Source organism: Eschrichtius robustus, chromosome 11 (genome assembly GCF_028021215.1).
Source record: "Eschrichtius robustus isolate mEscRob2 chromosome 11, mEscRob2.pri, whole genome shotgun sequence".
NCBI classification, from domain to species: Eukaryota; Metazoa; Chordata; class Mammalia; order Artiodactyla; family Eschrichtiidae; genus Eschrichtius; species Eschrichtius robustus.
In genome coordinates, this window is record NC_090834.1 from 21,868,231 (window position 1) to 21,891,459 (window position 23,229).

Genomic DNA, 23,229 nt, shown 5'->3' on the forward strand with positions numbered 1-23,229 from the left:
AGACCAAACTCTCGCCTTCATGGAGCTCACATTTTAGTGGATGGAAAACTATAACATCTCTATAATACCCCTCCCAAATGGTCCAAAGATGTGAGTAAATAGCCTTAGGGTTCAAAACCTCGATTTACCGCCATAGGAGAGAGGAGGACTAGTGCAAATGCAAGATAAGTTTTTATAGTTGGTGTTAGCAAGATTAGGGAGTCCTGACCAATGACTTCAATAAAGTATAAAGTGTGAGGCTAGGTCATCAACAGAAAGTGACAGGGTTGGACATGCATGTGTGGGGGGATGAGTATAAAACAACGGCCACTGTTCACTGGGTCCCCCAGTTTGTTCAAACTGACAAAAGCAGCTACAAAAATTCAGCATCAATTTTCTACTACCCCACTCACACTTTTTGGTGTGATATATTTCCTTCTATTTTCTACACAATCTATTCTCAGACTGAGGGCGTAAAGCTCAAACTTGGGTTAGGGTAATTAATGATGGTCCTCCTATGTTGAATATCACTTTTATCATTCTGGAGTCTTTATTATGGTGTGGGTACGGGATGGTTACGTTCACAGGGATCAGAATAGATTAGTAGACAAAGGAGAGATTTCTGTGGAAATCATCTTAATCTTAACATACTTACCAGTACCAGGATCCAGGTAGGGCATCAGAGTCTCCTGACACCCATCACTGACAGCCTCCTTTTTATAATGTGACCATTTAGGGGAAACACACAATGCAATGTATTACAGTACAAAGAAAGCATTGAAGCACCTGCGGCACTGCCTGGTGCCTTTGACTCTGCAGTGGGCATAGGTTAAAGGGGAAAGAAAAGTGAAGAAAGAAGGAACAGACTCTACTGCAGTCAGTAACTGCTGATTACAAGTCAGTCACTCCTACTGCTGATTTATAAAACCATCTTCTAAAACTCCATCTTTCCTTTCAAAACACTTAGCAAATTCAAAAGAAAAAACACTTCATCTGGCTGGAAGTTTGGGTCTTTGTCTGTATAAAGGCAAATAACTTTGAAAACTTTGCTTTCAGGAATGAAAAGTTTTGCTAAAAAAAGGCTCTATGAGGGAGGAGAAAACTCACCACTCAGCTGCTGGGCCACAGCCAGGCGGCTGGGCTTCAGGATGAACTGGCATTGCATCTCTCGGGGCAGCTGTTCCATGAGGAAGGGCTCTTGGAAGTTGGAAGGTGTGGGGGAATCCTTTGATCCCTGCGTCAGGAGTGCAGTGTCTCGAAGATGGCTCATTTTAATTCCATAGGGATATTCATGCCCTACACAGAGAAAAAATCTAAACATAGACTTTAGGCTGACTGACACCAAGAGCGTGTGTGCTACATACTGGAATGTATTGCAATTTGCTCCTGGGACTTTTGGTATAAAGAATCCTTTTTTTGACTTAATGATCACCATGCACACTCTTACAGTTGGAGACCAGTGCATAATGCAGCAGCCCAACCAGAGTAGTCTTTTTTTTTTTTTTTGGAGAGGGGAGAACAAAAACCAAAGAGGAAAAAAATCTTTAAAGAATATCTTGTTTGGGAATGCACAGATTGTCTGTAAGTTGCATAATGTTGACTTTTCCTATGTTCACATCTGAGAGTATTTAAAGGTATTCTAGTTTCTCCTTTGACACTAACTATATTTGTAAATCTTCAGCCAATCCTTGACCTCTGATTTAAAATATTTACCCTACCTATCACACAGCATTATAAGGATCAAATAAGTAAACATTAGTAGTTAATATTATTTAAATAATAAGGGCAGAAAACGATATATTTCAAGCATCACTATTATTACTATTATTCAACACAAGGTATCTTTCTGAAAAAGACATTTTATACTGTTTACTAGTTATATAATTAGAGTTACCCAAGACTCATTAGGACTGGTTTGTTTGATTTACGCTTCCCTCCCACCACTGCCCTCTGAGGTTGTTATTCATAGGCAATAATTAGAAGGAAGATTGCAGGGTATTAGAAAAAGAGACAAGATTCAAAAAGGAATTTTCAAACTAGAAAAACTAAACCCTGGACATCTGACTGCAACATGATTTTTTGCTCTTTAGTACTCTTAAGTAATTGCATTTTTTAAATTAATCGTCATGTACCATTATGCCGTAGACTTAGTTTACATTTTAAAGAGGGAAAATTCTCTTCTATTCCTGATTTATCACTGAATGTAATTCAGTGAACTCTTCCATTTCCTTTCCATCTGGCATAGGCATACAATGTCAATATTCCATTAACATCAAGTACTACAGCAACTTTCAGGGATTAAGGCAAAAAAAGGACTTCTATGACAGCAATAAAGCAAAATCAATTTATCAAAATAGCCAATAGCTAATCTACAATTGAAGTTTGCAAGGCATGTTAAAATATGCAATGGAGAATTGTTGCTAAGTAACAATCATGTCCCGTGTCCCATGTATTTTTTTTTCCATGTATTTTTTTAGTGAGAGTTAGAAATGAGCTTGAAGCTGTTTAAGTCTGAGAGTTACCATCTATATAGTTTTAATTAAATTATATATTTTATTAAAACAATTATTTTATGTACTCATTTGGTTTTTAAACACAGCTTTAATTGTTGCTCATTGACTTTTACAAAAATGACAACATTAAGAAACTGGCAATGCAGTGAATTTTGTCCCCAGCCATGTGCACAATGACTTGCTTTACTTTAAGTCTGAGAATATACATTTCATAGAAAAGTTTGGTTTTAGATTATTCAGATTATTTGAAACCTGAATTACACAGTAGTGATCTCACAGGTAAATGAAAGGATTCCATGAGATAACTCATATGATATGCTTTGCCCAATTCTGGCAGGATAGTAAGCATTTAAAAATTATTAACAGAAATCATCATCATCACCATCAATCATCAATGTCATCATCTCAGGATCTGCTACAGATACTGTCCCTTATTGTAATTGGTTTATTTCTGTTAACCACACTGAATGGCCTCACTGATCAAGAATATTTTTTAGCTAAATGATTTAAATAAGGTGAAGATGTAACCTATTTACCAATAATTCTTCAAAACAAATGCTGGAAAATTTGGCTAGAGAAATAGCAAAGTAGTTAGTAAAGTAGTAGTTATTGCTAAGTTAGTCAATGAAGACTAACTAAGAATCTAAATGGTTTAATTTCATTGTCTTTATGATGGCTAGGAAAGTGCTGGGCGCAGGGCAGGTGTTAAATACTCACTGATATTGATAGATTGAGGCATGATTGGATTATAGATAGTCTTCCATAGAGACAAGTAGTAGGTAGGAAAGGGAACAGGGAATTCAAAAACTAAATATGAAAAATAAATATATAGGGAAAAAGGAATACCAATACATATTGCTTTATTTTAGAAAAAAATTTAAAAAGGTTGACAAGATAGTGCTTTTGTAAGTGAAAAAGAAAGAAGAAAATTTACATTTCTCTTCCCAACTATACCATTAGCTTCTTGAATGAAGAGATATTATTTGTCTGGCACATAGGAAATATTTGATATTTATTAAATTAATATATGAATATTATAGAAGATTAATATTTAATAGTATTGAAATTTAGGACCATATGACCAATTCTCTGAGACATTTAGAATTATAATTAAAACACAATCAACCCTACCTTATATTTTCATAGAAACTTACCAATAAGTGGGTATGGTGCCTCTTCTTTGCCAGAATTGACCCATAACTGGTACTCTCTCTCAGAGCCCTTGGAGATAAAATAATTAACTATAATTCTTTCACATTTGGTAAATGAATGAGGATACTTTTTTTTTTGGCAATTTTATGTTTTGCAAAAAAGAAAAACCAGGGACAATATAAATGCTTTTCAGGTTCATGGGGGTGGATATGGCCTTTGAAAATGGCAGTGCTGATTCCTACAAACCATCTCTCCCTCTCTAATCTCCAACAGAGGACTAAGGAATCCTGCTCTTTTTCCCTAGGGATGACTAGGGATTCATGAACTGCAATAGAATCAGGCCCTCACTATTATGGGTAGCCCACAGAATATGAAATCATATATATGCCTTTTTACAAAGTAAGCAGAAACTTCCTGGTTTTCTAAAAGGTAAATCTATCTTCTTCAGAGTCCTGCCTTCTGCTATCTCTAAACTTCTCAGAGAATATTGGACTTAATCTCCAACATGTCCCTGCAAAGACAACCTTGTTATCCAGAAAGCCACTACACTGCTGTGTCTGTGATGAAAAAGTAAAGTCTCAAAGGCTGATTATTAGCTTAGCTGCTTCTGAGTGGAAGAAGAATGACCAACGGGCTTTGAGGAGAGGAGATAGGTAGCTGGCACAATCCACACTGGCTTTATTTTGGGCAAGTCCAGGCCTAGGGACAGAAAGGACAAGAATTCTGTCTAGAGAATAGGCCCAGTTATGGGGAACAATGAAACTGTTCACTAGCGGAATTACAACCCAGCAATATTGAAACTCCCACTTGAAAGAAATAATACTAAATTATACAGGCTTTGCTGTATCCTCCAGAAGATAAAGCAAAAATGTTTTAAATGAAATTACAACAGACTGACAATATTTAATATTCTTGCCTTTATCTTCTGATTAAAAATCAGGACCTTGACCTTATAATGGAGGGTCCTGGCTAGGAGATTACCCCTCCCAATACCCTCCCCTACTCTGTCACTTCCTTCACTATCCTCTGGTCAAAAAATTTTTATTGCAAACAGGAAGAGCAATCTAATAATGATCATTTCTTTTTTTTGTAGTGTCTGAAAACACCTTAATAATCCCTTAGAACAGTACAACCAAACAGCCTCAATTCCTAATTATATTGAACAGAAATATTTTTGGTATGATGAGATTTATCACTTTATCCAAAAGGAAAGCATAAATAAGAAAATGAGTCATGTCATTAATTAATCTCCCTTCCCTTAAACTACTCATTCTCTTCCAATGTATAATTATATAAGCTTAGAAATCAATGCAGAGGTGCCTGCTTTATTCAGTGCATATATATTTATTTACATCTTAAATATATTATTAAATTTCACTAAAATAAATCAGATTTATTATTCTAAATTGTGGTTGCCCTGAGTTCTTAAGGGCTTATAATAGCAATGTGTAAAAGCAAACTGAAATACAGTTAAGACTACGGCATATCTTAAATATATGTTATGTCACATCTTAGTAACACCATGTTTTCATACTTATAGAGAATCTCACTCAAGAAATGGTGTTGTTCAAGTGCTTCCTTTAGTTCCATCCTTCTGAAAGTCATTCCCTTTAATACAAGTACCTACTGTGTGGTTTTTATATACTGGTAGGGAGGACATGAGAACTTTCCGATTCTTTTTCCCTACCTCATCCTCAAACATTCCAATCTTCCCTATTAATAAAATTTCGAAAACTCACCATTGCCGCATGAAACAGAAAGAAGCAGAAGCTAAAAGCAAAACTGGGGAAAATGTGGTGTCCATACTAAAAATCTTTAAATCCATGATCTAATTCAAAGCTTACTTTTAAATTTACAGATTCAATAGGAGGTACCATCTATCTTATCCTCTGGACCTGCAGCCAGTGAATATGGTTATTAGCTATATGTTCTTTATGTAAAAATTCTACTGTAGAGCAAATCCTTCAGAATTCATCATCTTAAGACTGACTGACTCTTGGGATAAGTGAATAATTAGGTAAGAAGGAAGAACCAGGAGAGGAGATAGGGAAAGAATAGTCATATAGTGACAAGTGAGAAGGGGGAAAGGAAGTTGAAAGGAGAATTTTATACCAAAAAACCCCCTAACTGTATATGTATAGCATATAAAATTAAAATGCATATTATTATCACTCTAAAATTATAGTCTAATCTTATTATGCTTTTCAGTTCACACAGGTTATAAAATGGGAGTGAAGAAGAGCACTCAATATTAAGCTAATATTAAGGCTTTACTGTCCTAGGCAAAAGACCTATACTCTGAAAATTATAAAACATTAATAAAAGAAACCAAACATGAGACAAATAAATGGAAAGATAACTCATGTTCATTGATTAGAAGGATTAATATTGTTAAAATGTCCATACTACCTACCCAAAGCAACTGACATTTAATGCAATCCCTATCAAAATACCCATGACATTTTTCACAGAACTAGAACAAATAATCCTAAAATTTGTATGGAACCATGAAAGACCCCAAATAGCCAAAGCATTTTTGAGAAAAAAGAACAAAGCTGGAGGTATCATGCTCCCTGGCTTCAAATGATACTACAAAGCTACAGTAATCAAAACAGTATGATACTGGCACAAAAACAGACACATAGATTAACGCAACAGAGTAGAGAACCCAGAAATAAACCCACATGTATATGGTCAATTAATCTACAACAAAGGAGGAAAAAATATACAATGGAGAAAATAAAGTCTCTTCAACAGTGGTATTGGGAAAACCAGACAGCTGCACATAAAAACTGAAATTAGAATATTTCCCCTACCATGTACAAAAATAAAGTCAAAATGGATTAAAGGCCTAAATGTTAAGACTGGAAACCATAAAACTCCTAGAAGAGAACACAGGCAGAACACTTTTTGACATAAACAGTAACAATATTTTTTTGCATCTATCTCCCAAGGCAAAACAAATAAAAGCAAACATAAAGAAATGAGACCTAATTAAAGTAAAAGATTTTACATAGCAAAGGAGACCACTGACAAAACAAGAAGACAACCTACAGAATGGGAGAAGATATTTGCAAATGATATGACCAACAAGGGGTTAACATCCAAAATGTTTAAACAGGTCATACAACTCAATATCAAAAAAACAAACAATCCAATCCCAAAATGGCAGAAGACCTGAATAGACATTTTTCCAAAGACGACTTACAGATGGCTAGCTAACAGGCACATGAAAAGATGCTCAACATCACTAATTATCAGAGAAATGCAAATCAAAACAATGAGATATTACCTCACACCTTTAAGAATGGCTACCATCAAAACAACCACAAGTAACAAATATTTTCAAGGATGTAGATAAAAGGGAACCCTTGTACACTGTTGGTGAGAATGTAAATTGGTGCAGCCCTTGTGGAAAATAGTATGGCGGTTCCTCAAAAAACTAAAAATAGAATTACCATAAGATCCAGCTATTCCACTCCCAGGAATATATCCAAAGAAAACAAAAACACTAATTTGAAAAGATACACGCACCCCAATGTTCACAGTGGCATTATTTATAATATCCAAGATATTGAAGCAACCCAAGAGTCGATCAACAGATAAATGGATGAAGAATATGTGGTGTGTGTGTGTGTGTGTGTGTGTATATGTATAGTGGAATACTACTCAGCCATAAATAAGAATGAAAATTTTGTCATTTGCAACAACATGGATAGACTAGAGAAAGACAAATACTGTATGTATTCATTTATATGTAGATTCTAAAAAATAAAACAAACAAACAGATATAACAAAACAGAAACAGACATACAGAGAACTAGTGTTACCAGTGAGTTGTAGGGTAGGAGGAAGGGCAAGATAGGTGAAGGGGATTATGAGGTATAAACTACTAGGTATAAAATAAATAAGATACATGGATGTAATGTACAGCACAGGGAATATAGCCAATATTTTATAATAACTTTATATGCAGTATAATCTATAAAAGCATCAAATCACTATGTTGTACACCTGAAACTATTAGGTTGGCCAAAAAGTTAGTTTGGGTTTTTCCATACGATGTTACTGAAAAAATCAAACACACTTTTTGGCCAACCCAATAATGTTGTAATTCAACTACATTTCAATTAAAAACAAAACAAAACAAAACAAAACCAAACTCTCAAAAAGAATAAAAAACTTTACTGTCCTTATTTTCTACATTTCTGGGGACAAAATATGACTGGTATCTCTAATAATCAGCTGTCTTATGATGGGAGGGATAATATTTATAAGAATCAAAGTATCAAAGTTTGTTTTTAATTAAGAATATCTAGCAGAGTAACTTACAGTTATCCCTAACATTGGCAGTGACATGTTGATAACTTCATTTGCTGTATCTGAATTCGTTACTGTTATAGTTTTAGACTGTGGAAAAAAAAGAAATAAGAAATACAGCTATAAATAAAGAATTTTAAAACAGGTGAACAAATAATTATTGTCAAATGATTATCCATAGGCAAATCCTGATTTCAAGTGTTGACAGAGTAAAGCAGAATTTAAGAAGAACACAAACCCTTGATAATTTACTTTCATTACATTATATATTATGCCTTTTAATAAAACATCTCTTCCTCTTAAAATAAAGAATATATGACTCAAAAATATAAGAACTTAAGCCAGAAATAAAAAGAATAAATATATTTCAGAGAGACAGGACCACCCTCCCAATCAAACAAACAAAAAAAATCAGTGAGGTTGGTCCTCTGCATCATGTCCATGACTATTTCCATTAAGCATTGTGCAGTAAAAAAGGGAGAGCATTAGATTACTTTCTATTTCTTTCTGAGTACTGTTTTCACAGTGTGGGTTTTCATTTCTTTGTATGGTAAAGTCAATTCAGGTAAAATCAGAATAAGAAATGGTTACAAAAGACATCTTTAAAAAACCCCCACTATTTATTGAGCACTTTCTGTATGTCAGGCACTGTGGCTGCTGAGATTTTCATTGCTGAAATCTGTAGAGGCCTTAAAACCAATGAGCCTAGCAAACAAATGGAAAATTTTAGAAAGCTCAATTCTGTTACCAACTCTGCCACTGAACAGGGTATCTATAATAGCCCTGTGCTAAATGCTAAACTACATTGAGAAATTACTATTTAAAAATAAAGAGTTCACAAGAAAGAGAAATGGAATTAACGAGATTCCGAGATATCTATAGAGTTCACTGAACTCTAAATAGACATTATTTAAATATAAGACAATGCTATGCTATCAAAAAAGAAATATTGGGAGTTTGGAACTGACATGTACACACTGCTATATTTAAAATAGATAACCAGCAAGGACCTACTGTATAGCACAAGGAACTCTGCCCAATACTCTGTAATAACCTAAACGAGAAAAGAATTTGAAAAGGTATAGATACATGTATATGTACTGTGTAACTGAATCACTTTGCTGTACACCTGAAACTAACACAACATTGTTAATCAACTATACTCCAATATAAAATAAAAATTAAAAAAAATATTTACTATGCACATAGGGTAGGTTTTACATATGATAATTATTGGATAAATGAGCAATTAGTGCTGTGTCCCTGATAAGGCTTAAATGGCACAAATAAGTAACATAAACGGAAACAAAATGATCTAAAAATAAAGCTAAGCTAAATCTACTGATAACTCATCACTTATCTCTCCATTACAGTATTTATTCTCTATAAGCCTATTACTTGACATGACAAATTGCCTCAAGTTTGTTAACTGATTTCAAATGGTGTTCCTTATAGCTCCAAGGATTAAGCAAAAGTATCTCAGAAATGAACAGGGAAGACTCAGTGTTTGTCTTCTACCAGAATGGCAGAGATGTTTTACATACTGGGCTTTAACTTGAGATAAAATATCATGAAAGGCTTCTGCTTTTTTTCTTTTGAGTCTGAAAACCCTTTCATTTAATTTAAAGAAACACTCTATAAAGTCTTTTGTAAAGTGAAGGATCTATCCTGTAATACTAATAATCACTCCCAATGTACCTGGTTTCTAAGATAATGATTTTTCTTAATATTAGGTATATATGTTCAAAATAATAATTATAGGATGTGTTTTTTTTTTCCTGCATGCCTCTCGGGTAGACAAAACAAATGAATTTTAGCAGATAAGTGTTCTTTGCCTAGTAAACAAATAAAATACAGAGACAAAACTGAGAATGTGGCTATTTTTTTCCCATATTAGCAGAATTCACTAACAGGTTGTGCATAACTAGAGGCCAAGGATAAAGAATGCTTCTCATACATGCACTGCTGTTTGGGGGGAATCACTCTGCAAGCAGGGCTCCCTGAAAGGAGACTCTTGCCACAGAACAACTTCAGAGAGCAAAGGACCGTGTGTCATAGCATCATGGACTTTAACCAGGGTACCAGTGATAAAACAGAGCACCCAATTCAACCACATCTCGTCTTCTTTTCCAAAACCAGTCCTTTCTCAAGCACACACTTTCCATACACTGAAAGTGTTGGAAAAAATTCAAGGGTTTTTCCATGAAAATCCTGAACGTAACCAACTGCCATAACAACTGAATCAAAGCCGGCAGAAAAACAGTGGTGATTTTTTCCTCTTTACTTTACGACAGAAGATGTCTGTAGTCTCATAGCATACACATTTGAGCATTTCCCTCAGGCAGTGACATCTAGCACTCATGTTAGAACATTTGCATGACTTTTGCCCAAAACATAGCTGTTTTGTACTACATATTTTTCCACACACAAAACTATTCTGTGTGATCTAGGGCTGCTATGAAGTGTGGCAAATCACAGTATCATAAAAATATTCATTTCCACTTTGTGCATCATTGATAACGTCTTGGCATGATATTTCAGTCATAAAATTCCACATAATAACTAGGGCTAAACAAACTTAATTTTTATTGACCAAAATGATAAAAACCATGAGGTAGAATATGCTGATCCATTAAAAATGTTCTCTCTCCCAGCTCATCCATTTATTAACCTGAGGAATTCAATACTTGAATGAAGAACTTTCCAAAGTTCTTCAAAGAATGAAGAACTTTCCAAAACCCACTCTCTACTTAAGAAGTGACAAGTTGGAAAACATTGCTTAATACTAATAGGAAATATCTCCTTGTGGAAATGTCTTTACTACAAGCCTCTGCAGCTGCTACTGAAGGGATCCAGAGAAACATTAATGCCAGAGGGAGGAAAGAGACATCTGACAGGCAATATTCTTTCCAAGTGTAAATGTTAAATACTGTAATTAATATGAATTTCTCTTGCTTCATTTTCTCTAGGGTTACTTTTCATATGAACAAAGATACACAGATACCCCAGAAAATGCACTTTCTCATAATGGTATTTCTAAATGCCTACCTTCCACAGCACATACACAGACTGTCTGTCTGTCTGCCTGCCTGTCTCTCTTTTTATTCATGGTGTACTGCCTTATGCAGGGACTTGGAATTTAATTTTCTGGCTTAGAAACACTTACATAGGCACAATTCCCAATGTCCTTGGCGAAGATTTTGAGGGGAATGCTCTTCGGGTAGTCCTTCTCTTTCTCTAGATTGATGTATCTAATCAAATGCAACAACAACCCAAAACAACACTGAGTCAGATGGATTTTGCCAATGGCTTATTTTTAAATCAATCTATTTTGCTATTATTTTCAATATACTTATATGCTATTTTTAAAAAGACAGATGGAGAGACTCAGCAAAGTCAGATTACATTATGGGTTGGAAGAGAATTTTAAAAAATTCTCAGGACATTAGGCATGGGCACAAAAAAGAAGAGGAGATCCATTTCAACTGAGGCTTGAGAAGTACAGTCGGGATAAGGCACCTCTGGGTGGTGTTTTATCCTCAAAGCTTCCCTACCTTCTCTGGACAGGCCCAGAATCTTAGTGATAAGTACAGGAGCATATATAATACTTTACTAGACCAAACCAAAACAATGGCCTTTTATTTCTCATTGAGCTCTCCAGTGCAGTATATATCTTGGTCGTCTCCATGCTTGGGAAGGGAGAGCAGGGAAGGACTATGGGAATAAGAGATGAACCTCAATTGACCATTTTAGTCTGAATGCTCAAAGGTAGGGAAAATAATTGAATTTTGAGGCCCTCAGCAGAAAACCTCCATGTATGGAAACTTAATACATGCTTTGAGGAAACTGTTAGCTCCACATGGTAGGTTGGAGACACCGAAAGAGATGGGAGAGATTACTGACTAATTTCTGTCTAGAATGATCTAACCAGACCTCAGTGTTCTCCTTCCTAGTAAGAAAGAAATACATGTAATGACAGAACATTATTTACAGTAAGTAGTTGTTAGTGTACAGTCTAAACAGCTTATTTTGAGGACAAATGAACAATTTCTACTAAGGCAAAGGGGGATAGTTTGGGGCACATCTCTGCAGAGAAAAATTTAATTCATTCAACTACAACTTAAAGATTAAAAAAAAATATATATATATATATATACTGGAAAAAATACCTCTGAAGGAGAGAGAGCCATCTGTCCTTCTGTTCTGGAGAACTACAATGAAAGAAAATGGGAGACAAAATTAAACCACATAAAATACTTATTTCTAACAAATTAAGATCGTCAATCCAAACGAAATATCAACAACCTGTTGTTATTGATGTGGGTGTACACAACTGCAACCCTGGCATGATTGTGTTCTGAAGAACCCTGAAGTGAAAATGTCCATTAGGCAGAACTACACAGTTAAGCGTAGTTTTATTAAAACCTCTTGGACAGATCCAAGACAGACCTACTTTCTTACTTTATGGCTCTTTTACAAGTGGTATCCAGATAGTGGAAAGCGTACTTGATTTGGAATCCAAACACCTTGTTTCAAAAATATATGCAAGATATATCATCATGGGCAAATCACTTAACATCGCTAAGCTTCGATTTCCACATCTGTAAAACTGGGCTAATTATCTCAGAGTGTTTTTGTAGTTTTAAGTGCCATGCAAATAGAAAATATGCTTCATTTGAGATTAAAGAGGTTAAGGAGAAATCTGGCACATCGATGGAAATATCTTGGCCCAGAAACCAGTTGGTTGTCAGGAAAAGAAACACTTATTTCTCTATACATATGGCAGAACTATAATTTAGCCAATGAGTTCATAGAACTTATTCTTAATTACTATAATCCTCTGATTAAGATCAATTCATTAACAACTAAATAACTATTATTAATTTTACTGCTGAAGTCACTGCTGCATTTAATTCTTAAAGTTAAAAATAAAGTTTATTTCTATATGGCCTTATTGCTCATTAGCTTTTAAAATCATGTTTCTAATCTTCTCAAAGAAGTTGGAAACCCTAGTTATTTTCTTGTTCCAGAAAAATATACTTAACAAATATTTGTAATTTGTTTCTTTGTAGCTTAGCAATTTTCTCCATAAGCAATCTCCCAGAATTGGTAATCAGAAAGTGCATTATATCTCCTTTGCCACTGACCAATTTTCATCTTTCACAACTCCTTACAATCTTTGATGTCTTCTCCTTTCATAAACAGAAGATTTTCTAGGTTCATTTATGTCAAATATTACACTTATTTAGCAAAAATCTGTGTTGAAAAATAGATGAGTTTTCTTTAGACCTTAAAACTTTTTTCAAAGCAATTAAAGAAAATTACCCCTTTAAACACTTAGTATTTTTTGAACTTTTAATTGATATGTAAGACACATAAACTGTACAACGCTTAAATGTACTGTTTGAAGAATTTTCACAAATTGAACACACCCATGTGACTAGCACCCAGATTATGAAACAGAAAACTACCTTGGAAGGTCTCCCTGTGTTCCTTTTCAGGCACTAGTTCCCACTATACTGACTTCTAACAAAATAGAATAGTTTTGTTTGTTTGGATACTTTACATAAATGTAACCATATAGTATGCACTATTTTGTATCTGGATTCTTTCATTCAACATTATATTTGTGAGACATCCATATTACTGCATGTGGTTTTAGCTTGTTCATTCTCATTGCTGTATAGTGTTCCATTGTTTGAATATGTAGTGTACAATTACTTTAAAATAAACAAATTATGAAGTGCATCAGGTTAATTCATTGACACTGATTTGGTAATCTTCTTGTATTTTCCCCATCTCCTGCTCTATGCAAGAATCCAGGGCTTCTCTTTCCTTAGTAATTATTCATCTTAGGCATTTTTACAGAACTAAAAACGGAAGTACTCCAAAATCAAGGTTAGCTCTGAGTTTAATAAACACCTATGATAAGAGCCAGTAGAGAAGAAAGCAGTATATCTTAGAGAAAGAAAAAGGGTAAGACAGATTGGAAAGATTCCCTCTAACTTGGGAGGAGATAGAGTCTGTTATCCCTAAGAGTTAGCTGGGAACCATATGTCACTCAGTTGAGGTGCCTAAGAAACAGAAAGTCCCCAGAGGAAATGGTTATAAGGAGCAAGTGGGGAGGCTTGTTCGTAGGCACCAAGGTTTTGACATCAGCTAAGATACCTGCAGCCCACAAGTGGCAAGGAATCAGAGCATCTCGGATGTCAAAGAACAACTCTGGGCATAGCAGAGATAATGTCAGCAGTGGCCACAAAGAGACTGAAGGTCAGACTTTTCATCTGTTTTGAAGACATCACAGAAGTCTCCCATATCCTGGTTCTACCCTAAGAAAACAGGGGTTCCAGTAAAGAAGAAAATTTAATTTCCTAAAAGCCTGGCAAAATGGGGGCTCAAGGTAGGTTTTAATTTGATCTATACATAAACAGGCTTTTGCTGCATACCTGAGTTTGCAGAATAGGATTCATACTAGGTACCTAATTTAAAATATTTTTCTTCTGATTCTTCCTGTAGATAGATCATCGTCAGATCTAAATACTTTCTGTATCTTCTAAACAACGTTCCCATTTTACTGTATAGTTATCTTAAAATTAAGGTCCAGTTCCTATTTTTCTGACAGATATAGATCCTAGGTTTGTGAATCAGGGTCCAAGTAGTGATAGAGATATGACATTCCTTTCAGCCTTTTTCAAGATGTGCTATCTACCCCATTTCCAAAGGTAAAGCATGGGAAGTTCACATTTATTGGCTGCTCTTCCCCCAATCTGACTTAACTGGGAATTCCTTACAGATTCTGACAGTTGATTGTCAGTCTTAGATTTCAAAGCTATTAGTCCACATTTTTGTTTCTTTATAGATATTAGAGTGACTGGCTATGAAAGACTGCTTCTTGAGCTGTTAGCCTGACAGCATTTTAAGGTGATCATGAAGTAGATTTTCTTAATATTTCCTGATATATAAATGATTTCTGATGTTCTTTACTCCTTGGTAAAGATCTGAGCCACTCTCTCATATCATTTCACTTCAGGCTGAAAAATTTCTGTCAGCATTTATTTTTTTGTAGTACAGTTCTGCTGGTGATAAATTCTTAGAGTTTAAAAATATGTTTGAAGGATATTTTTGCTAGATATAGTATTCTAGGTTGAAAGCTTTTTCTTTAAATACTTAATTTTTTAACTGAAGTATAGTTGAATTACAGTATTATATTTGAGGTGTACAGTATAGTGATTCAGTATTTTTATAGATTATATTACATTAAGAGTTATTATAAAATAATAATTATAATTCCCTGTGCTGTTCAATATATCCTTGTTGCTTATTTATTTTATACAGGGTAGTTTGTATCTCTTAATCCCATACCCCTAACGTGCCCCTCCCCCCTTCCTTCTCCCCACTGGTAACCACTACTTTGTTTTCTGTATCTTTGAGTCTGTTTCTGTTTTTCTATATCCATTCGATTTACTTTCTAGATTCCACATATAAGTGATATTATACAGTATTTGTCTTTTGTTGACATACATCACTAAGCATAATATTCTCAAGGTCCATTCACATTGCTGCAGATGGCAGAATTTCATTCTTTTTTATGTCTGAGTAATACTCCATTGTGTGTGTGTGTGTGTGTATGTATATGTAAATATACACCACGTCTTTATCCATTTGTCTGTTGATGGACAGTTGGGTTGCTTCCATATCTTGGCTATTGTAAATAATGCCATTATGAACATTGGGTACATGTATATTTTTGAATTAGTGTTTTCGTTTTTTTTCTGTATATATATCCAGGAGTGAAACTGCTGGATCCTGTGGTAGTTTTTAGTTTTTTTTGAAGAGCCTCCATACTGTTTTCCACAGTGGCTGCACCAATTTACATTCTCACCAACAGTGTACAAGGGTTCCCTTTTATCCACATCCTCGAAAACATTTGCTATTTGTGTTCTTGTTGATGACAACCATTCTGAAAGGTGTGAGGTGATATCTCATTATTGTTTTGATTTGCATTTCTCAAATAATTAGCAATGTTGAGCATCTTTTCATGTGCCTGCTGTAAGTCATCTTTGGAAAAATGTCTATTCAGGTCTTCTGCCTATTTTGGGATTGGGTGTTTGTTTTTTTTGATAGTGGGTTGCACGAGCTGTTTAAATACTTTAGACTTTATCCCCTTGTTGATCACATTTTCAAATATCTTCTCTCATTCTGTAGGTTGTCTTTTTGTTTTGTCAGTGGTCTCCTTTGCTATGCAAAAGCTCTTAGTTTAATTAGATCTCATTTCTTTATTTTTGCTTTTATTTATTTTACCTTAGGAAATAGATTCAAAAAAATATTGTTACTGTTTATGTCAGAGTGTTCTGCCTATGTTTTCTTCTATGAGTTTTATGGTTTCTGGTCTTACATTTAGGCCTTTAATCCACTTTGACTTTATTTTTGTATACAGTATGAGGGGATGTTCCGATCTCATTGTTTTACATGTAGATGTCCAGTTTTCCTAGTACCACTTATTGAAGAGACTTTATTTTCTCCATTGTATATTCTTGCCTCCTTTGTTGTAGATTAACTGACTGTAGGTGTGTGAGTTTATTTCTGCACTCTCTCTTCTATTCCATTGATCTATGTATCTGTTTTTGTGCCAGTATCATGCTGTTTTGATTATTGTAGCTTTGTAGTACAGTTTGAAGTCTGTGAGGGTGATACCTCCCGCTTTGTCCTTTTTTCTCAAGGTTGCTTCAGCAATTCAGGGTCTTTTGTATTTCCATATGAATATTAGGATTATTTATTCAGTTCTGTGAAAAATATCATGGGTATTTTCATACAGATTGCAATACATCTGTAGATTGCTTTGGGTAGTATGGTCACTTTAACAATATTAATTCTTCAAATCTAAGAGCATGAGATATCTTTCCATTTCTCTGTATCATCTTCAATTTCCTTCAGTGTTTCATAGTTTTCAGTGTATAGGTCTTTCACCTCCTTGGTTAAGTTTATTCCTAAGCATTTTATTCTTTTTGATGTGATTTTAAACGGGATTGTTTTCTTGCTTTCTCTTTCCGATAGTTCAGTATTAGTGTATAGAAAAGCAACAGATTTATGTATATTAAGCTCATATCTTGCAACTTTGTTGAATTCATTTATTAGTTATAATAGTCTTGGGTGGAGACTTTAGGGTTTTCTATACATAGTACCATGTCCTCAGCATAGTGACAGTTTTACTTCTTCTCTTTCACTTTGGATGTCTTTCATATCTTTTTCTTGTCTGACTGCTGTGGCACTGACTTCCAATACTATATTAAATAAAAGTGGTGAGAGTGAGCATCCTTGTCTTGTTCCTGAATTTAGAGGAACAACAGGTTTTCACCACTGAATGTGATGTTAGCTCTGGGTTTGTCATAATGCTCTTTATTATGTTGAGATATGTTCCCTCTAATCCAGCTTTGATGAGGGTTTTTATCATGAATGGATGTTGAATTTTGTCAAATGCTTTTTCTGCGTCTATTGAGATGATGATGTGATTTTTATCTTTCCATTTGTTAATGTGGTATATCATACTGATTGATTTGCAAATGCTGAAGCATCCTTGTGTCCCTGGAATAAATCCCACTTCATCATGGCATATGATTCTTTCTATATACTGTTGGATTCCGTTTGCTAATATTTTGTTATGGATTTTTGCATGTATATTCATCAAAGATATTGGCCTGTAATTTTCTTTTTTTGTAGTGTCTTTGCCTGGTTTTGGTATCAGGGTAATGGTGGCCTCGTAGAATGAGTCTGGGAGTGCCCCCTCCTCTTCAATTTTTTGGGATAGTTTGAGAAGGATAGGAATTAACTCTTCTTTATATATTTGGTAGAATTTTCCTGTGAAGCCATCTGGTCCTGGACTTTTGTTTGCTAGTACGTTTTTTAAAATTACAAATTCAATTTCAGTACTAGTGATCGGCCTGCTCAAATTGTCTGCTTCCTCTTGATACACTGTTAGCAGGTTGTATATTTTTAGACATTTGTCTATTTCTTCTAGGCTGCCAATTTGTTGGACAACTGTTCACAGAGTTCTTTTATGATTTTTGTATCTCTGTGATATTAGTTGTTATTTCTCCTCTTTCATTTCTTATTTTGTTTCTTTGGGTCCTCTCCCTTTGCTTCTTGGTGAGCCTGGCTAAATGTTTATTGATTTTGTTTATCTTTTCAAAAAACCAGCTCTTGGTTTCATTGGTCTTTTCTATTTTTTTTTTTTTTTGGTCTCTATTTTATTTGTTTCCTTTCTGTTCCTTACTATTTCCTTCCTTCTGCTGACTTTTAGCTTTCTTTGTTCTTTTCTTTCTATTCCTTTAAATGGTAGGTTAGGTTGTTTGAGATTTTTCTTGTTTCTTGAGGAAGGCCTGTATTGCTATAAGCTTCCCTTTTAGAACTGCTTTTGCTGCATCCTATAGATTTTGGAGTGTTGTGTTTCCATTTTCATTTTTCTCAAGGTATTTTCTTATTTCTTCTTTGATTTTAACATTGTCCCATTGGCTTTTCAGTAGCATGTTGTTTAGTCTCCAAGTATTTGTGCTTTTCACATTTTTCTTTCTGTAATTGTTTTCTAGTTGTTATTGGAAAAGATGCTTGATATAATTTCTATCCTGTTAAATTTGCTGACACATGTTTTCTGGCCTAGTATGTGATCTATCTGGAGAATGTTCCATGTACACTTGAAAAGAATGTGTATTCTGCTGGTTTTGGTTGGAGTGTGCTGTAGCTATCTATTAAGTCCACCTGGTATATTATGCCATTTAAGACCACTGTTGCCTTAATTATTTTCTATCTGGATGATCTGTCCATTGATGTAAGTGTGGTGTTAACATCCCCTACTATTATTGTATTACTGTCAGTTTCTCCCTTTATGTCTTTTAATATTTGCTTTACATGTTTAGGTGCTCCCGTATTGGGTGCATATATGTTAATGAGTATAATATCCTCTTCTTTTATTGATCCCTTTATCATAAAATAATGCCCTTTTTTGTCTATTGTTATACCCTTTTAAAAAATCTATTTTGTCTGCTATGAGTATTGAGATTCCAGCTTTCTTGTCTTTTCCATTTGTATGAAATATATTTTCCCATGCCTTCACTTTCAGTCTGTGTGTGTCTTTAGCTCAGAAGTGAGTCTCTTGTAGGCAGCATATAGGTGGGTCGTGCTTTTTTTTTTTTAAATCTAATCAGCCAGATACGTCTATTGATTGGAGCATTTAGTCCATTGACATTTAAGGTAATTATTAATAGGTATGTACTTATTGCCATTTTATTACTTGTTTTCTGGTTGTTTTTTGTAGTTTTTGTAGTTCTTCTCTTGTCATTTCTTCTCTTTCTGTTTCTTCCCTTGTGGTTTTATGATTTTCTTTAGTAGTATGCTTGTGTTCTTTTTAGTTTTTGAGTATCTATGGTAGGTTTTTGATTTGTGGTGACCATGGGGTTCATATATGTTGACCTACAACTACATCTACTTATTTTAAACTGTAGTCATTTAGGTTCAAACACATCCTAAAAGATTTATATATTTTACTCCCCCTCCTACATTTTGTTTTTGATGTCATATTTTACATTTTCATGTTTATCCCTTAACTGTTTATTGTAGTTATAACTACTTTTACAATTTTTTGTCTTTTTATTTTCATACTAGCTTACTTAAGTGGTTGATCCTCAGTTCTTACTATTATTTGCCTTTCCCAGTGGAATTTTCCCTTTCCTATATAGATTCTTACTTATTTTCCACTTAGAGAAAACCCTTTAACATTTATTTTAGGGTAGGTTTAGTACTGATGAATTCTTTCAGTTTTTGCTTTCTGTGAAGTCCTTTATCGCTCCTAAGACTCCAAATGATAATCTTGCTGGGTAGAGTATCATAGGTTGAAAGTTTTTCCCTTTCAGCACTTTGAATACATCATGTCACTCCTTCCTGTCCTGTTTGGGATCCTCTGTGCTTCCTGTACCTGGGTATCTGTTGCTGTCTTCAGGTTTGGGAAGTTTTCAGCCATAATTTCATGAAATATATTTTCAATCCCTTTCTTCCTCTCTTTTCCTTCTGGGACTCCTATAATGTGAATGTTGGTAAGCTTAATGTTACCCCAGAGATCTTTTAAACTTTTCTCATTAAAAATTTTTTTTCTGTTCTGATCAGGTGATTTTTATTATTCTATCTTCCAGGTCACATAGTCTGCTATTCCTTTTAGTGTGTTTTTTATTTTGGTTATTGAATTCTTCATTTCTAACTGGGTCTTTTCATATTTTCTAGATTCTTGTTAAAAATTGTCACTGTGTTCATTTATTTTTCCCTAATCCAGCTAATACTTTTATTATAAATGCTTTGAATTCTTTGTCTGATACACTGTTTACTTGTTTCATCATTTATTTCTCTCAGGGGTTTTCTCTTATTTCAATTGAGACCAGTTCCTCTGCCTTTTCATTTTGCTTAATGTTCTCTGCCTCTATGAATTCTGGTGAAACACTTACGTATGGTAATCTTGAACTGGTGTATTTATGTGGGAGCATCTCTATATAGACTGTGTGTGCCTGGTGCCTTTGGTGGGAGAGCTGGATTTGATGTGGATGCAAGTCACATTTTTCCTCAGTGTGTGTTGGCAGCTATAGCCTTGGTAGTGGGTGTGGCTGGAGATGGATAGGCTAGAGCTGAAGCTACGTGTGAGGCAGGACTTCCTCTCTGCTCAGTAGGTCTCAAGTTGCTGCAGCAGAAACCCTGAGATTCAGTCCTGAGCTGGCTCTGTTCCCTTTCAGTGTGTGCTTTCAATTCTCCAAGCACTGGGACCCTTGCTCCAGAGGGGGCAGTGCTGATGCAAGGGGACCCCATGTTGGCCCTTGGCTAATGTTGGCCTCAGACAGATATCTGAGCTGTCTCTAATCTGTTGCCTGTGCAGGAATCTGCAATTATTTTCCTTAATCTGCTCATAGGCAGCCTTGGGTCCAAGTTCCCTTTGTCCTTCTCCCTCCTCTCCACCTCACTGGGGAGCTGTACTGCAGGGCAAGTGGGGTCCATGTGAACTCTCTCCATATATCGGGGCATGAGCAGTGGTGAACTGGTTGTTGTATAGAGTTCTGGGCTGCTTCTGATGCACTACTTAAGTAAGTACCAACAGTGGACACTGCCACGCCACCCAGATGCCACCCCGGGACCAAGTTGCCTTTGGTGGTCCAAGCTCTGTCTTTAGTCATGGCAGCCCTTGCTCCAGTGGGGAGTTGCAACATGGAGTAAGTGGGGCTTGAGCGTTCACTCTGCCAGAGCCAAGGCGCACACTGAGGTGGTCACAGGAAACTGGCAGCCACTAGAGTGATCCTTTATCGGCCCTGTCCAACCTGCCTCAGGGGCAAGCCAACTTGTGTGTGTGTGTGTGTGTTTCTGGGTATGAGTGTGGGCACGTGTGCAAGCAGAGTGTAAGTTTTCCACAGACTTCCTGTTAATTCCAGCAGTCCTCCAACCAGCCAAGGGGGTTGGTCTCCCCTGTGTAGGACGCCGGGAGTGGAATGCCCAATCTGTGGCTTGAACTGCTCACTCCCCAGGGCAGGTCTCTGCCTGTGTAATCTCCCTTTTCCTCTGAGTCCCCTCCCAGTGGCAAGGTCCCGGCCTGATCACTTTTCTTCCCTTCCTACCTGATTACGTGTGGATCTTTCTTACAGCCTTGGTTGTACAGAAGTCTTTCTGCCAGTTTCCAGTTAGTTTTCAGTGAGAATTATTCCACACATAGATGTATTTTTGATGTGTTCGTGGGGGGAGGTAAGCTCCACATCCTCTTTTTTTTTTTTTGAAGGATAAATTTTTTTTTTTAATTAATTAATTAATTTATTTATTTTTGGCTGTGTTGGGTCTTCGTTTCTGTGCGAGGGCTTTCTCTAGTTGCGGCAAGTGGGGGCCACTCTTCATCACGGTGCGCAGGCCTCTCACTATCGCAGCCTCTCTTGTTGCGGAGCAGAAGCTCCAGACGCGCAGGCTCAGTTATTGTGGCTCACGGGCCTAGTTGCTCCGCGGCATGTGGGATCTTCCCAGACCAGGGCTCGAACGCGTGTCCCCTGCATTGGCAGGCAGACTCTCAACCACTGCGCCACCAGGGAAGCCCCCTACTCTGCCATCTTGATCAATCTAATGAGTCTTCTTTAAACACTTTAAAGATGTCATTTCACGTCATTTCACTGACCTCTGAAACAGCCATAATTTCTGATGAAAAAAACCACAGTGAGGCAAATTGTTGTTCCACTATATGTAATGTGTTGAGGCAAATTGTTGTTCCACTATAAGTAATGTGTTGTTTTTTTCTGGCTGCTTTCATGATTTTCTCTTATCTTTGGTTGATAGCAGTTTGTCTATAACATGAATAGGTGAAGTTTTCTTCACATTACTCCTATTTAGGGTTCACAGAGCTTACATTTATGTCTTTCACCAAATTTGGGAGGTTTTTAAACCATTATTTATTCTGCCACGTTCCCTGTCTCTCCTCTTTCTGGAATTCCCGTTACATGTATGTTATACATTTTGGTTTTCCTACAAGTCTCTGATGTATTTTTCATTAAAAAAATCTTTTTTTTCCTCTCTTCCTCAGAGTGGACAATTTCTATTGATATACTTTCAATTTCACTGACTCATTTCTCTTTCATTTCCATTTTGCAACTAAAGCCACAGAGGGAATTTTTAAAAATTTAAGATACAATTTTTAGTTCTAGAATTTTCATTTGGCTTTTAAAAAATATTTTCTATTTCTCTGCTGAGATTTCCTATCTTTTCATTCATTTCAATTGGCTTTTCCTTTTACCTACTGAGCACAGTTGTACGAGCTGCTTTAAAGTTCTTTTACAGTAATTTCAACAAATAGATCATCTCAGGATTGGCTTCTATTTGTTATCTTTTTCCTTTTCAGGTTCTTCATATGTTAAAAAATTTTAGATTACATTCTAGACATTATAGATGTTGTGTTTTAGAGACTCTGAGTTTTGTTATATTTGCAAAATAATGATGTTTTTGTTTTAACAGACAACTAACTTTATTAGATTCAAGCTGCAAACTCTATTTCACCTGTGTTGAGCAGCACCTCAGTTCAATTCTTTTAGCCTTAGCTTCAAGCTCCTTTAAAGTCTGTTCCACGCATGTGTGGTTCAGCATTCAGCCAGAGACTTACGCAGAGTCTAAACAAAAAATTTGGAGCTTCGTTTCTCTGATACTCTTCTTTTTGAGATTTCCTTCCTCACGTTCCTGTGGCTGTGGCTGACCCAGACTCTGTACTTTGGTG

The 23,229-nt window shown here is 35.6% G+C and overlaps 1 protein-coding gene across 5 annotated transcripts in view; it reads right to left on the reverse strand.

The window, feature by feature from the left end:
• The window catches only part of ARHGAP20 (Rho GTPase activating protein 20), a 138,144-nt gene that overhangs the window by 26,501 nt on the left and 88,414 nt on the right, over window positions 1–23,229 (reverse strand). For all 5 annotated transcript variants that reach the window (XM_068556246.1, XM_068556243.1, XM_068556242.1 and 2 more), the window contains exons 5-9: window positions 12,134–12,175; window positions 11,131–11,215; window positions 7,977–8,054; window positions 3,647–3,713; window positions 1,087–1,275 (exon numbers count right to left, since the gene is read on the reverse strand). In XM_068556246.1, the coding sequence (XP_068412347.1) occupies window positions 1,087–1,275; window positions 3,647–3,713; window positions 7,977–8,054; window positions 11,131–11,215; window positions 12,134–12,175 (461 nt within the window). The remainder of the gene's footprint in view (window positions 1–1,086; window positions 1,276–3,646; window positions 3,714–7,976; window positions 8,055–11,130; window positions 11,216–12,133; window positions 12,176–23,229) is intronic.